The sequence below is a fragment of the Eulemur rufifrons genome, chromosome 18, assembly GCF_041146395.1.
Source record: "Eulemur rufifrons isolate Redbay chromosome 18, OSU_ERuf_1, whole genome shotgun sequence".
NCBI lineage: Eukaryota > Metazoa > Chordata > Mammalia > Primates > Lemuridae > Eulemur > Eulemur rufifrons.
In genome coordinates this window covers 16,833,143-16,847,595 of record NC_091000.1, presented here as the reverse complement: position 1 = coordinate 16,847,595, position 14,453 = coordinate 16,833,143, and the positions used below count along the sequence as shown (strand labels likewise).

The 14,453-nt window shown below is 32.1% G+C and overlaps 1 protein-coding gene across 3 annotated transcripts in view; it reads right to left on the bottom strand.

The window, feature by feature from the left end:
• Positions 1-14,453, bottom strand: part of ADAD1 (adenosine deaminase domain containing 1) — a 38,677-nt gene that overhangs the window by 2,813 nt on the left and 21,411 nt on the right. For all 3 annotated transcript variants that reach the window (XM_069493331.1, XM_069493329.1, XM_069493330.1), the window contains 3 exons: positions 13,559-13,788; positions 7,170-7,407; positions 3,201-3,330 (listed from right to left, as the gene is read on the bottom strand). In XM_069493331.1, the coding sequence (XP_069349432.1) occupies positions 3,201-3,330; positions 7,170-7,407; positions 13,559-13,788 (598 nt within the window). The remainder of the gene's footprint in view (positions 1-3,200; positions 3,331-7,169; positions 7,408-13,558; positions 13,789-14,453) is intronic.

The following is a 14,453-nucleotide window of genomic DNA, read 5'->3' as shown; positions in this document are numbered from 1 at the left end:
TTACATTCCCACCAGCAATACACAAGGATTCCAATTTCATCACATCCTTACTAATGAGGATTCCAATTTCTTCACATCCTTGCTAACATGTTATTGTCAATCTTTTTGATTATAGCCATCTCCTATATGAAGTAATGTATCACTGTGGTTTTGATTTGCATTTCTGTAATGATTAATGATGTTGAGTATCTTTTCACATGCTTATTGGACATTTGTATATTTTCTTTGGAGAAATCTCTACTCATATCCTCTGCCTATTTAAAAAATTGGGTCATTTGTCTTTTTATTATTGAGCTGCAAGAGTTCTTTGCATATTCTGGATACAAATCCCTTATATATATAGGATTTGCAAATGTTTTCCTCCAGTTGTAGCTTGTCTTTTTACTTTCTTAATAATGACTTTTGAAAAGCAAAAGTTTCAATTTTAATAGTCTAATTATTTTTTTTCCTCTTATGGATTGTGCTTTTGGTATCAGATCTAAGAGTGCCAGGGTTTACTTCTGTACTCTCAATTATTTTCCATTAATCTCTGTCTGTCCTCTTGCCAGTACCACACTGTCTTGATTACTGTAGCTGTGCAGTAAGCTTTGAAATTAGGAAGTATTAATTTTTCAACTTAGTTTTTCTGTTTTAGGATTGTTTTGGTTATTTTGGGTTGGCCTCCATTGTTACTAATGAGACATCAGACTTTATATGTATTGTTCTCCTATAATTGATAAATATTTTTCTCTTGCTGCTTTCAAGACTTTTTTCTTTGTCTTTGGTCTTAAGCAGTTTGAGTAAGATGTGGCGAGGTGTGGATATTTTTTCATTTTTTACTTTCTTGGGGTTCACTAAGCTTCTTGGATCTATTAATATTTTTCGTCAAATTTGGGAATTTTTCAGTCATTTCTTCAAATATTTTTCCTGCCATTTTTTTTCTTTCCTCTCCCACTACAACACCTATTACACATTATTGAGTTTGCTATTGTTCCACAAATATCAGGCTCTGTTCATTTTTCCTCAATCTATTTTCATTCTGTTCTTTGACAGAATAATTTCTATTTATCAACAAGTTCAATGCCTCTTCTGTCAAACTCACATGTACTGTTGAGTCCACCAGAGAATTTTTTTAGTTATTATACATTATTTCAACCCCAGAATATCCATTTGGTTCTCTTTTGAAGTTTCTATTTCTTCACTGAGATTGCCTATTTATTGAGACAAGGTGATATTTTCCTTTGATACTTTGAACATATTTAGAATAGTTGCTCTGAATTCTTTGTTATAGTCAACATTTGGACTCATTCAGAATTAATTTCTATTGATTGTTATTTTTGCTGAGTATGGGTTACAATTTCCTGTTTTTTTCATATCCTATAATTTTTGGTGGAAACCTGGACTTTTTAGATAATATGTTATAGCAACTCTGGATTCTGTTTTATTTTTCTAAGGTCTTATTTTTTAACATTAGCTTGCTTAAATTGAGATGTCTTTACTGTGGTGTGCAGTTTCCTGGTTTTTCAATTCTTAATTTTATGTTTCAGTCTGGCTTCTCAGCAGTTACCTTTTATCTGTATAGCTTAGAGATAAGCAAATGACTTCAGCCGAAGTTGTGCTCAAGCACAGTAAGCCTATAAGGCTAATACCTTCATCTACTCCCATTTGTGTGTGGAAGGGAGTATACTGAATGTTGCAGCCAGTTTTCAAGTATCCCTTGGCTTTCACTTTTTTCTAGGCTGTCTTGGGTATCCTCTGCATATAAGTGTAGTTTTTAGTTAGCTGGGAAAACATGGAGAATTTAGCTCAGCCCTTTCGTGGCTCTCTCTTTTTCAAAATCTCCTTGTTAAGTTGACGGTTGGCTTATCACTTGCCTCCAACCAGGACTGCAAACTTGGGCCAGTAAAGTTACCAGTTTTCCCCACTCATTTTCTACTAGGTTCGGCATTTGACAAAACTGCAAATTTTCATCCCCTGCCCCAAATCAAATCCATGCCCTCTGACAGCAAAGCTACAGCTTTTGCTGGCAACCTCACTGGGCTAAAACTACAGTTCTTGCCATTCAAACTACCAGAAAGGAACAGAATGAGAACAGCTCTGGGCAAGAAGTCCATAAACTCCTGTTATCCTTACCCAAAGTAGTAACAGTTTATGAAGAACACACACTTGTCAATATCTTTTCTGCCTTTTTGTCAATTTCCAGAGTTGTGGAAGATTGTTTTTGACAATTTTGTTGAGTTTTTTGTTTTTATAGAGAAGATCTGTAACCTCTTTATGCCACCAAAACTAGAAATTGTCTAGATAAGCTTTTACACTTAAAAATATGGGACCTGTAATTAATATAACTGCTTTACAGGTTGTAATTACACAATTGTGGCATTAAGGTGTTGGTAAAATTAGGAGATTTTTATACAACACTATATTGTTAAAATTCTGTTACCAAAACCAATGTATATATAATATTTATGTATTTGTATTTATATATAATATTCAATAGCAACAAGGAAGACTGTTCATGTCATGTTATGTTGCATGAAAAAAGTAGATAAAAAACCAATCAGTACGATGTTAATATTTTTAAATATATGCATACACAAATATATATATAAAAGAAACTAAAATAACATGCTTACATTAAAAGATCAAGAGCATTAATTTTGCACAGTAGGTGGGATTACAAATAATATTTTTCCTCTCTATTTTAAAAAATTTCCAAATTTTCTACTTAAACATACATTATATTTGTATGAAAAAACAAGTATTTCTGAAGAGAGAAAAAGGCTATCTACATCACCTATTAAAACAAGTCCAAATCAGATGCTGAAATGAAAGCTTTTTCACAACTTTAGATAGAAAAATTAATTTATATGGATATAATAAATAGCATATTATTTTAGAATATCTAACATTCCATAGTTATCACAATTAATGTCATACACAGAAGACATTACCATTTCTTTCTCTGGGTATGACATGCCAGGTTTTGAGCAATACTGTCAAAGCAAGTATGTATCATATTGAAGTGGCTACTTTAAGTGGTAATATTTGTTTACATACCCAGTTTCTGGCATATTCATTTAAAAATTAATTTTACCGTTACATGGTAGTATCTTATATTCAGGAACTACTTAATAAACTTTTGCTATGTATAATCACCATAAAATTACATTATTATCTTAAATTTGATTTCTATGATCAACTTCATTCCTTTAAGGACTTACCTTAGCTGCATGATATGTACTGGCTTCAAGTAAATCTTTTTTAGCTTCTTTGGCGAGCAAGTTAAATCGACTTAACATTGCAGCCTTACAAAGTCGACTTGCCATTGACAAACCACTTTTAAATGGGGAACTAAAGTAGAAAGGAATGAAACATATGCTAATCATTCAATGATTTACATTGGCAATTGTAAAGATTAAAAACCAACATAGAGTCTACAAAATATTTATGTACAATGCATGAAATGAAATTATTTTTACATAATTTATATTTTAATATTTAATCTCTGAAGCCAATTTCTTAATCTAAATTGTTATAGTAATCAAAAATTAATGCAGAAGATTGATATCTGGAATATTTCTATTGTTTGAAGAAAATTTTATCTATGGTGATACAAATAAATTAAACAGTGCTTCTACCAGGGATTAACTGGAAGGGGGCATGGAAATACTTTCTGGGCTGATGAAAATATCCTGCATTTTGACCGGGCTGATGGTTACACAGGTACATAAATATATCAAAACTCACAAGCTTGTTTAGTATGTTTTACTTCAGGCAAATTTTAACTCAATAAAAAAGTAACATATACTAACCCACTTCATGACCCTCCATACATGTGTGTATGTATGGGCATACAGATGTGTAATCTGTCTGGGTTTCTAATAAAAGTGGGTTCACAGATCACAAATCTTTTCACTATTGTAACTTTTATCCTTCATTATATCCTCTCAGTTGTTCTTATGATAGATTACAAAAATTGTCAAAATCTTTCATTTCTTCTGGTCTCCATGCTCTTTACAATGTGACTTTTCAGATCCTCCATCAAGAGGTGTGGTTGGTTTACCCTTCCCTAGAATTTATATTGGCCTTGCAATTTGTGTTGGTGAACAAAACAGTGTGACAGTTCTGAGTCTAGGCATTGTATGCTTACTTTTTTGGGACCCTTTAATCTGACATGTGAGCCTGCTGGGACTAGCTGATTAGAGAGTAAGAGAACACATGGGTGAAGATAAGCTAACCGGACCTGTAGCTGACCCACAGCTGATCCCGGATGCATAGGAGAGCCCAACAATATGCAGAAAAACCACTCAACTGACTCGAGAACTTTTAATAGTAATAATAAATTGTTTTTGTTTTAAGCCACTAAGTTTTGAGGTAGTTTATAGGTAGCAACAGTTAACAAAACTCATATGTATAAAATCTATTGAACTCTACATATTATTTTCTACCATAATACTTTTGTTGCAGTGATTTTTCAGATCATTGGGCTTTTCAGTTATAAATGATACCATCTTCAAAAAGTGATAATTTTACCTCCTCCTGTCCAATATTTTACATATCTCATTTCTTTCTCTTGTACAAATATATTAATGCCTCCAGTAAAATGTTGGTAACAGCAATAGCAGTAAATGTCTTCCTCTGAATGTTAGTAGGAACATCTCTGACATTTCATCAATCATGATATTTTTGGACTATCAAAATGTATGTCATTCTGTAACAAAAATATCTATTTCTTTTTATTGAATATCTTCATCTAGAACAGTTGTAGAACTGTATCATATGCCTTCTTAGAATTTATAAGATAAATATATGGTATTTTCCCCTAGATCAATTAATTTGGCATATTACATTAATAAGAATTTCTAACCTGTTATTTCCATTATATTACTATCTTAGTATTCCTAGAAAAAAAAATCCCAATTGGTATTGTGTAAAATATATTAATGTGCAGCTAGATTCTGCTTCCGAATATTTTAGTTAACAATTTTGCTTAGATATAAGTGACTTTGGTCTGCGACTTTTGTGTGTGTCAGAGGGAGGTGCAGTAATGTTTTAAAATCAGGTTCAAGTATCACTTGCTACATAAAAGTAATTAGACATCATCCATCTTTTTAGACAGCATTGGGAGCATCTGTTATTTAAACGTTTATAAAAAACCTCTGAACTACTTCAGAATGGGTGCTTTTTTTGAAGAGTTAGGTTATCTTCTTGATACCTTTCTCATGAAAATAATGTTTAGATTTTTCCCTCTTCTGTACCAGTTTTGGAAAAATAATCTTTTTCTAGAAATTTATCCATTTCATTCAGGTTTTAAATTATATTTGAATGCTTATACAAAGTAGCTTATGATTTTCTTAATTTTCTCTATTTCTGAGTAATTTCTTCCTTATCTAATATTTTGTAAGATTAGCTAGTGATTTTTCGTATGAAACAGCTTTTTGTAATTTATTCTGCCTTTGCCCTTTTTTAGCTTCTTTTTTATATTCCTAGTTTATTCCCTTATTGCTTAGTATATTTTCATTATTTATTGATATAAGCATTTAAGGCTTTGACTTTTCTATTCAGCTTTCTTTACATCCTACAAATGCTGATATGTAATGTTTTCAATATCCCTGTATTCTAAATATTCTGCAATTTCAGTTTATATTTCCCCTCTGAGCTAGGAGTTGGAGAACTTTTTTCCCAGTAAAAGCAGCTTCTAGTATTGAGTTTGTCATTTATATTTTTATCTCATCATAATCAGAGAATATTGTCTACATTGCTTCTAGTTTTCGGAATTTGAAATTTTCTTTGTGGCCCAATAAATGGTCAATTTTTTGTCATCATTCAACAGGTTCTTGAAAAATAACTGTATTTCATATTTTTATGGTGCTGAGTTTTAAATAATCATCTCTACCTTATTATCTAAAATGGCTATATCCTTGCTTACTGTTTTGTCCACTTGATCTACTATGAATTGACAGAGGTAAATTATTGTCTCTACTAGTAGTGTTTCTATTTTTCCTCATCTTCTACAATTTCTGCTTTATGAATGTTGATACTACGTCACTTACTGCAAAAGTATTCATATCTGTTCTGTCTTCATTATACTCTTTATAATGCCAAAGTGTCCTTCTCTGTCTTATTTTAACACTTTTAAGACTGAATTACACTTTGTCTAACATGTAGATTACATCTTTTGCTTTTTGTTTGTAATCACTTGGAAAATATTTGGCCATAATAAATGAGTTAAGCTCATTTTACATTTATTAATTTCATCTTTGTTATGCCATTATTTTATATGTTTTCAGTGAATAGTTTTTCAATGTCTTTTATAGAAGACCTGTTTTGTTTATATGTGTGTAGTTGAGTCTGTTATCAACAGTAAAACACTGATTTACACTGACTGAAAGCATAACTAGTGCAATTTGTCCCAGTTGAAATAATCTATGCTTGACTGAGTTCGTACCAAGAAACATTTGTATGTGGCCTTAATTTAAATCCATCCTTCACAAAGAAAGCAATTTTAAGCATTTAAACTTTTAACATTATTCACTGACTCATTATAAATGTATACTGATGCTAAAAGAAGGGTTTTAGTTTTACTTAATAATCAATGACAGGGATATTACAAAGAAATGTCTAGAAGGCATAGACCATCATGGTTAAGAAGAAGGACTCTGCAAATAAAATGCCTGGATCAGAATCCCAGTTGTGTCACTAACTACTTAGGTAACCTTAGGCAAGATATTTAACCTAGCTTGAATCTCAGTTTTTTTCTCTGTTAAAAAAAAAAAAGAACAATACCATCCAACCTACAGGATTATTATATCATGGTACCACAGTTCTCACACTTAAGTATATATAGGTAATATTTGAAAAAACACATAGAAAGTACAGATTCCTGAGCCCCAGATCCAGAAATTCAGATTCAGCAGGAGAAATTGGATTTTTTTAAAAAAATTATATTATTCTAATGCTAATGGTCATGAAATGACACTTTGACAAATAGGTTATGGAGCCAGATTCCTTAGGTTTTCTTTAAATTAGTAAGATGCCTGCAACATAGTCACACTCAGTCAATGATAACATTATTGTCCAGAATTCAACAAACGTTATGCAAAAAATAAAAAATTACAAAAATGCAATTAAAAGTGTCTCCTTTTCTGCTTAAGTAATAAATGATTTTTAAAGAAATTAGTAATTCTAACCTTTCAGTGATCTTCCCACTTAGGCCATCCACAATCTCCAAAGAAATATCCCCTTGCGCCCAATTCAGACTCAGGGATTTATATTCCAAGTTTATTTGTAATGGACATGCACAGGGTACTAAACTAATATGAGGTCTATTCACCAAGTAAAACATTGGAAGTTTCGAAGTGAGTGCATCATCAACACGTTGCTTTATAGCGATTTCTAAGCCTCTAGTATCACTGCAATTCCCATCACCTAGAAAGCAAAAACAAAATACTCAGAGGTTCAATATCAAAAGACTATACCAAAATAAAGAAAAAGAAAATAAATAATTGGAAATAGTATAAGTCTGTTTCTCTATTCTTTATCTTTCAACCTTCTCTTTCCTACTTCTCTCTTAGCAACTTCCATGTTCTTTACCAGAACCAGGACAAGGTGGTAAGTCAGAATTTCCATTTTAAAAAAGACTTACACAGAAAATAAGGAAAAGTCATTCTACTAAATAAAAGCAAAGACCCAGAGCTGACCCAGAAAGAAATTGGTACTTTTTACAGGGTTCTGCCGGAGAGAATTGGCTCATTCTGTCTGTATCCCTTCTAACAAGAAATCAGCACATAATGCAGCAGATAAACCTGGCTGAGAAATAGGTGGTGAAAGTTATTTTACCACATCTAAGGGCCACAAATTACAAATGTTTCAATAACATGATGTTTAATTTCACAAAATAATTTAAAGAATGACCATTTCTGGTTGAAATTATGGCCAAAACTAAAAGCTTTAAATTCTCAGTCATAATTATCGAAGAGGAGATCTCAAAAAGATGCAACGTCACTACTATAAAATAGTGAGCTGTATCAAACTTAAAACAGAAGTTAGGAAGCAGTCACTCCAATTTAAAAACTAATTCTAAAGCAGATCTCTTTCCTCCTTAGAAGGTCAGAGGTTCTTACAAACAACAGAATCTTTGTATATCACTAGACATGTTTCATGAATAAAGTTTTGTTTGCTTATCAGTTACTAGCACTTCATTATGACCACCTAGGCACTAAGAAAATGATCTAAAAAGGACATGAGTTGCTTCTTACATCCTTTTTCTAAATATAATACTTCCTTTGAGTATTCAAAATCAAAAGTGACAAATGAACGCTAGTCAAATTAAAAATATATTTGGGCACAGAAAAAAAACCCAGAAAAATTAAGGTCTGAAAAATAGTTATTGTACCTATAATGAATAGTAGATATGGATTCAAAATAAAATCTAATGTATTTATTACACACTGCAAAGGGATGACACTGGTTGCGCCTAAAAAAGCAAGACATATTTGGAAAAAGAAAAAAAAAAACCTACAAGTCAAACTTCTTATAAGATTCTTAAACATCCAATTGTTTCACCTCGATAATATAATGGGAAGTATAAAAATTAATGTAATAGGAAAATAAATTTACTTATAGTTTATTATAAATTTTGCTTTTCTCGTTTATATATGTATATATTAATGATTTACTGTATGTGACGTATGATTTTGATTATATCTTGAGGGTAAATCTTGTTCTAGAAAAATATATCTCTAAAATTGTATCATATAATTGAAAATTTTTTTATTTGATTGATTCAAAATGATCTGAAATAAATTCCAAAGTCAAAGATTAAATCTAATTAAAGATTGTAGGAGACCTGACCTGATAGCAATTCATACATAAAAGATCTACCATAAGCAGCAGCATGAGAAATTATGAAAACTGGGTTTGCACCCAGCTTCTGCCAATAAGCAAACTGAATTCTTTTGGGCAAGTATTTTATTAACATTCTGAACTTCATTCCTGATTTGAAAAAGGAAAAGAAAATACAAATAACAGAATCTCTAAGGTTATCAATTGCTTCTTAAAAAAATCCATCAACTATATTTATAATGGATTCCTTCACTAGGAGGAAATTAGCATTCAGTATTCTCTACACTTCAATTCTACAATTCAGATCAGTATATGAAAAGGACTTCTAGTTGAAAATACTCCTGGACAAACATTTTTGAGTAATATTTGGACAGATGAGCTTATTTTAATAGGTATTACCAAATTTGCAAAATATACTGTAAAAAGCTTGAAAATGAATATAAATCCAGCTATTTCTCAATATCCAAGCAAACTGAAATTTTTTTTCTGGTTTACTCAGGATAATTTTCTATTCAAATAATGGTAAACTACTTTTTAATGTAAGCCTAGATCCCATGTTTTAAATTTAAACAGCACCATAAAATGACAAAATGAAAATCTGTGGAGGATCTCTGATCCTCTTTCCCAAAGCATCCTAAGGGACTCATTCTGGAATTTCCTTAACCACTTGGCTGGTCGCTATAACTTAGAGCATCTTAACTCACAAGTGAGTAGTTGTTTTCATACAAAATTGTGGCTCTTTTTAATAGAGTCCATCTGCAATATGATCTTCTGAAATGAGATGCAACTATTTAATTGGACTGACCTATTTCCACAGGAGACTGGTTTAACGGAATCCTTTGTGATTCAGCTATTAACTTGATTTTTCTCTCCACAGCCACAAACTCAACTTTCAGTGTATAAAACTTCTAGGGAAGTTTCAGACAGGGGAATGTTGAGGTGCAGAAAATGACCACCCAAATATTGTGCTTAAGCATGCTGAGTGTTTTGAAAACAGAAAGGCCTTAGAAATAAGCCTCAGAACCAAGGTCTCTCTGATTCTCTTTCCCAAAGCATTCAATTTTACAAATTCTCTCTGGATTTTCCTTGTGTGACTAAGAAAGCTTAAATGCAATTGTCTTGAGATGAGATTCTCCCTAGGAATCTCATCAAATAATCAAAAGATCACAGTTTTCATCTATTTTTCTGAGGGCACCTCCAAGAAGGAATCTAGGGGATTTTATCTGCATAACAGTAATCTTTGTTTCTCTGAGCTCTACCCCTCACTTTCCCATAATCTCTGTCTCTCTGCCTCCTGCCTCCTCCTGTCTCCTGGGTAGATTCATTCTAATGATTTACTGTACCCAAAAGAATTATCTATATTCCCTATCTCCCCTCTCATCTGTGAAAAAAGGGTATACGAGCTTCATGTATTGTACTGAGTAACTGGGTAATCGCTCTGTGATTCCTCTCCCCACCCTCCATGTACATTAATAAATTTGCATGCTTTTTCTCCTATTAATCTGCCTTCGTCAGCTGATTTTTCAGTGAACCTTCAGTGGACAAAGTAGAAGTCTTCCCTTTGCTCCTACAATACTCTTTCCATTCATAAATGATCTATTAAATTAACCCAGGTTTTAAAGGATCAAAATAAAGAATTGTATACGTTTTTATATGGCTTAAGAGAAGAGGGGACAAGATCATTATCTTTAAAGAATTAGAGTTAATCTTTATGGTCACTTAGTACAGAATTAAAAGGAAGCAAATTTCAATTCTATATAACGAAGACTTAAAACCCCTCCCCACTGTTTATCCTGTCCCCTACACTTCCCCGCTCCTGGGCAAAGGAAACTCCTAGGAACAAAGGCATCTGATCACTTTGGGGTGGTAGACTCAGAGCATGAATGCGTCACCTCACCTGGGAGACTGCGGTGTATGTGGCCTTATGGAAAGTCCTAAGATGGGATTGAGTTATATGGTCTCCATTTTCCCTCCTGCTCCAACCCTCCACGATCCCAGTGACTCATAGGACATTATCTCCTTGCCCCCCAAAGTAATCCTAGACTATGGGTTGGCCAGCTTTTCTGTAAAAGGCCAGATAGCAAATATTTTGGGTTTTGCGAACAATAAGGACTGTTGCAACTACTCAAATCTGCTGTTATAATGTGAAAACAGCCAAAGAGAGTTACATAAACAAAGGGATATAGCTGTAGTCCAATAAAGCTTGATTTGCGGACACTGGAAAAAAAAAAAAAAAAGAATGGGAGCTGTTCAATTAATGGAATAGGTTGTCTTTAAATTCTACACTCCACATTACTGAATGCTTTTAAATCAGGCTTAGATGATCATCTATCTGGAATGGCATAAAAAGAGTCAGTATATTAAGTAAGAAGTTGTACCAGAGGACTATTAAATTCAATTAATTCCTTAGATTTTTTTTTTTTTTTTTTTTTAGCTATCCAAATCACACTCTTAGTGTACAAACACTTGAAACAAGTATTTTTCAGTAGTAAGGCATTTAACTATCTGTATCAGAGTCACCTGCTAGTGCTCTTTTAAAATGTATATTCCTGGGCCTTATAACCCCCACTACCCAAAGAGTAAAGATTTTAAGATGTCCAGAAATCTGTATTTTTCACACACAGCTTAAACACACTAAACTTTATTTAGGTTATACCACGTAGATTACCAACTAATTAGCTTCAGATGTGTTCCCACAAAGATGCCAAGAAAGAGAGCAGAAACAATTTTATAGTCATTTTGTTTTTATTGCTACCTGGAGTTTCCCATTGCCATGTACAAAATGACAGTCAAATGATGAGATCTAATTTTTAAGCCCCTGTCCCAAACTACTAACTACGTAAAGGAATATATGTCTATCTTTTTAAGAAACTAAGTATGTATGGAGTTACATCATACAAATGACACATTTTAAAATCTTTTTTCACAAGTCAAAGAAAGCCTTGCTTACCAAAGCCATGATTATAAAGGAAGCACAGACATTTCTTAGATACTTCACAGATATTTATGAAGACCAAAAAGAGCCTTTTCTAAAGAAAATTCTGAATCTTGTTTTCTCGGATTCTGGGAGAGTGTGGGAGAGGTCTGGGAGAGTACCTGAATTGACTAAAAGAAAACACGGTACGGAAGAATTTTAGTAACCAAATTAAATCTAAGAAATTGTGTCAAACAGTGGTTCCTCATCTATAATAATATCCATTTTGAAAAAAGAGTGAGGAATAACCACTTTTGTGCATGTGAGTAAACAAGCACTCTCATCTACTGCTAGTGAGACTGTGAGCTGGAGGGTAAGAGGCAATATTTTTCAAAATCACAAATGCACACATTTTTGACTTACAATTCTACTTTTAGGAATTCATCTTAAGATATGTTTTTACATGTGTGAAAAGCAAATGTAAAAAGGTCATTCACTATAACATTTTGGTAGCTGCAAAAGATTAGAAACAATCTAAAATTCCATCAACCTGCACTGGTTAAAAAAATTATGATCTATTTATACAAAGAAATAGCATGCAGCCATGAGGAATGATGAAGAAATTTTTTATGTACTCATATGGAAAACTTCTTGGATACACTGTTAAATGAAAAAAACAAGATGTAGAAAAATATGAATTGTATGTTCCTCTTGGTATAAAAAAGAAAAAGAAAAGAGAATGTATGTATATACTTACTTCTATAAACATTAACTACCTCTGGAAAGAAAAACAAGAAACTAGTAATAGCAATGTTTGCTTCCACAGAGGTAAAATGGGTGCCTGGAGCACTAAAATGGAAACTTTTCACTAAATACCATTTTGAATCTTTTAAATTAATTGTGAATCAAGTAATCTAGTTCATATACAAATAAAATAAATAACCATTTCTCTTTTTACAATACCTTATATGCATATGGAACCAAAAAAAAAAAAAAAGAACCACAGTAAGAGAAATTCCTAAAGAAATAGATATAAAATATCTAAAAAAACAAACAAACAAACAAAAAAAAAAACCAAGAAAAAAATCCAGAATTAGGACCGCCTAAAAACAAAAATATTATGTGAGGATCTAAAACTTGCACATATATTCATTTCCAAAAATTAACAATAAACAAAGAATAGCCAAGTCATAATAGTAAATTGTTTCACAAGGATAACCAAACTTTGAAATAAGGCCTTGTGAAAACTGCAGAAATGAGCCCCAAAATTGTTTTCTTAATGAGATGATGTCTGTAAAGCCATTCAAATATAAATCTAGCATTCTTAATTATCTCCTACCAAAGAAAGAATTACTAATTGATATTATTTGTGTTCTAGTTACTTTGTACTCATTTGACCAATCAAAAGGATCTATGTCATAACCAAATATTAAAAAAAAAAGTATAATGAAAGAGCCAAAATGAGTGTTTAACATTTTTCTTATTTCAGGGAGAAGTCAATAAAAGCTTTTAGATTTGAGAAGTTTAAGGAAGCATCTTCTCCCAAAATACAGGGAGAGAAATTAAATATTGTGCAAACAAAAGTGTAAGTTTGAGACAGAACATATCTAATTGGCTAATTTGAAATATTAATTCTTGGTCTCCTGATGACAAAAGTCACATCGTATTAAGTGTGATTATAAGTTGCCATGAAACAAACAGCTCAAATCTGTCTTTTGACCTTAAAGTTTCACAGATGCAAAAGCTGACTTTATACTGATAAGTAAAATATAGAGACTTTTCTTAGTGAAAGAGGCTAGGAGGAACTAAAATTCCACTTACCAACAAGTATACTGCTGATATAAACTGGCTGTATAAAGTGACTCAGCAATGCTCCCTGTACACCAAGTACTTCCCATCTTGTCAATTTGTCACTTGAGGACATACTGCTTACTCTATCAACAACATCTGCAGGACAGTAAACAGTCAGATAAATTTTTCCCTCAACAGCCACATGGAGACTCAGTTCTTCATTGGCTTCAAATGCAGATATAGAATGTGGATTAAGACGTCTAGAAAAAGAAAAGAAAGTTTCTTCTTATAAAAAAAAAAAGTTGACATAGTAAAATTCACATGTAAATAAAAATTATTTTCTAAAATGTTTAACTTGCAAGCACACATTTAATTTTAGTAACAGAAACAGATGCAAGCACAAAGCAAGGTAGGAATGGAGTGACTTCATTCTACTAGATTAATACAAAATAGAAATTAACCATATTTAGAGACTCCAGCACAGAATATTTTTCATATTATCAACCTTCTTCAGGTCCCTTAAAATCAAAAGAAAAACTAATTTTCATTCCCCTAATAGTGAGTTATTTCTTTCCTCTGTATGAAAATTTTTAAAAACTACAAAATGAGGGAATAAAAAAGAAAACTGGCAATTCTTTAATTTTCATTTCTAATAAAATATAACAATAAAATCTAAAATTCTTTTTCTTGAAGTTTCTCTCTAGGCAACATTGACCTTATTTTTAAAGGTGTTACCAGAGGAATTTTTATTAAAATATTACCCATGGTCATCTCTAGACGGTCAGCCTTGAGATGAATTTTACTTTTTTCTTTAAACTTCTCTGTACTGTTTAAATTTCATGCTACCTGATGCTATCCATTCATCAAAGCAATGAAGTTTTGGCCATAGACTACCGTATTTGTATGTGAATAGCACATAAGTCCA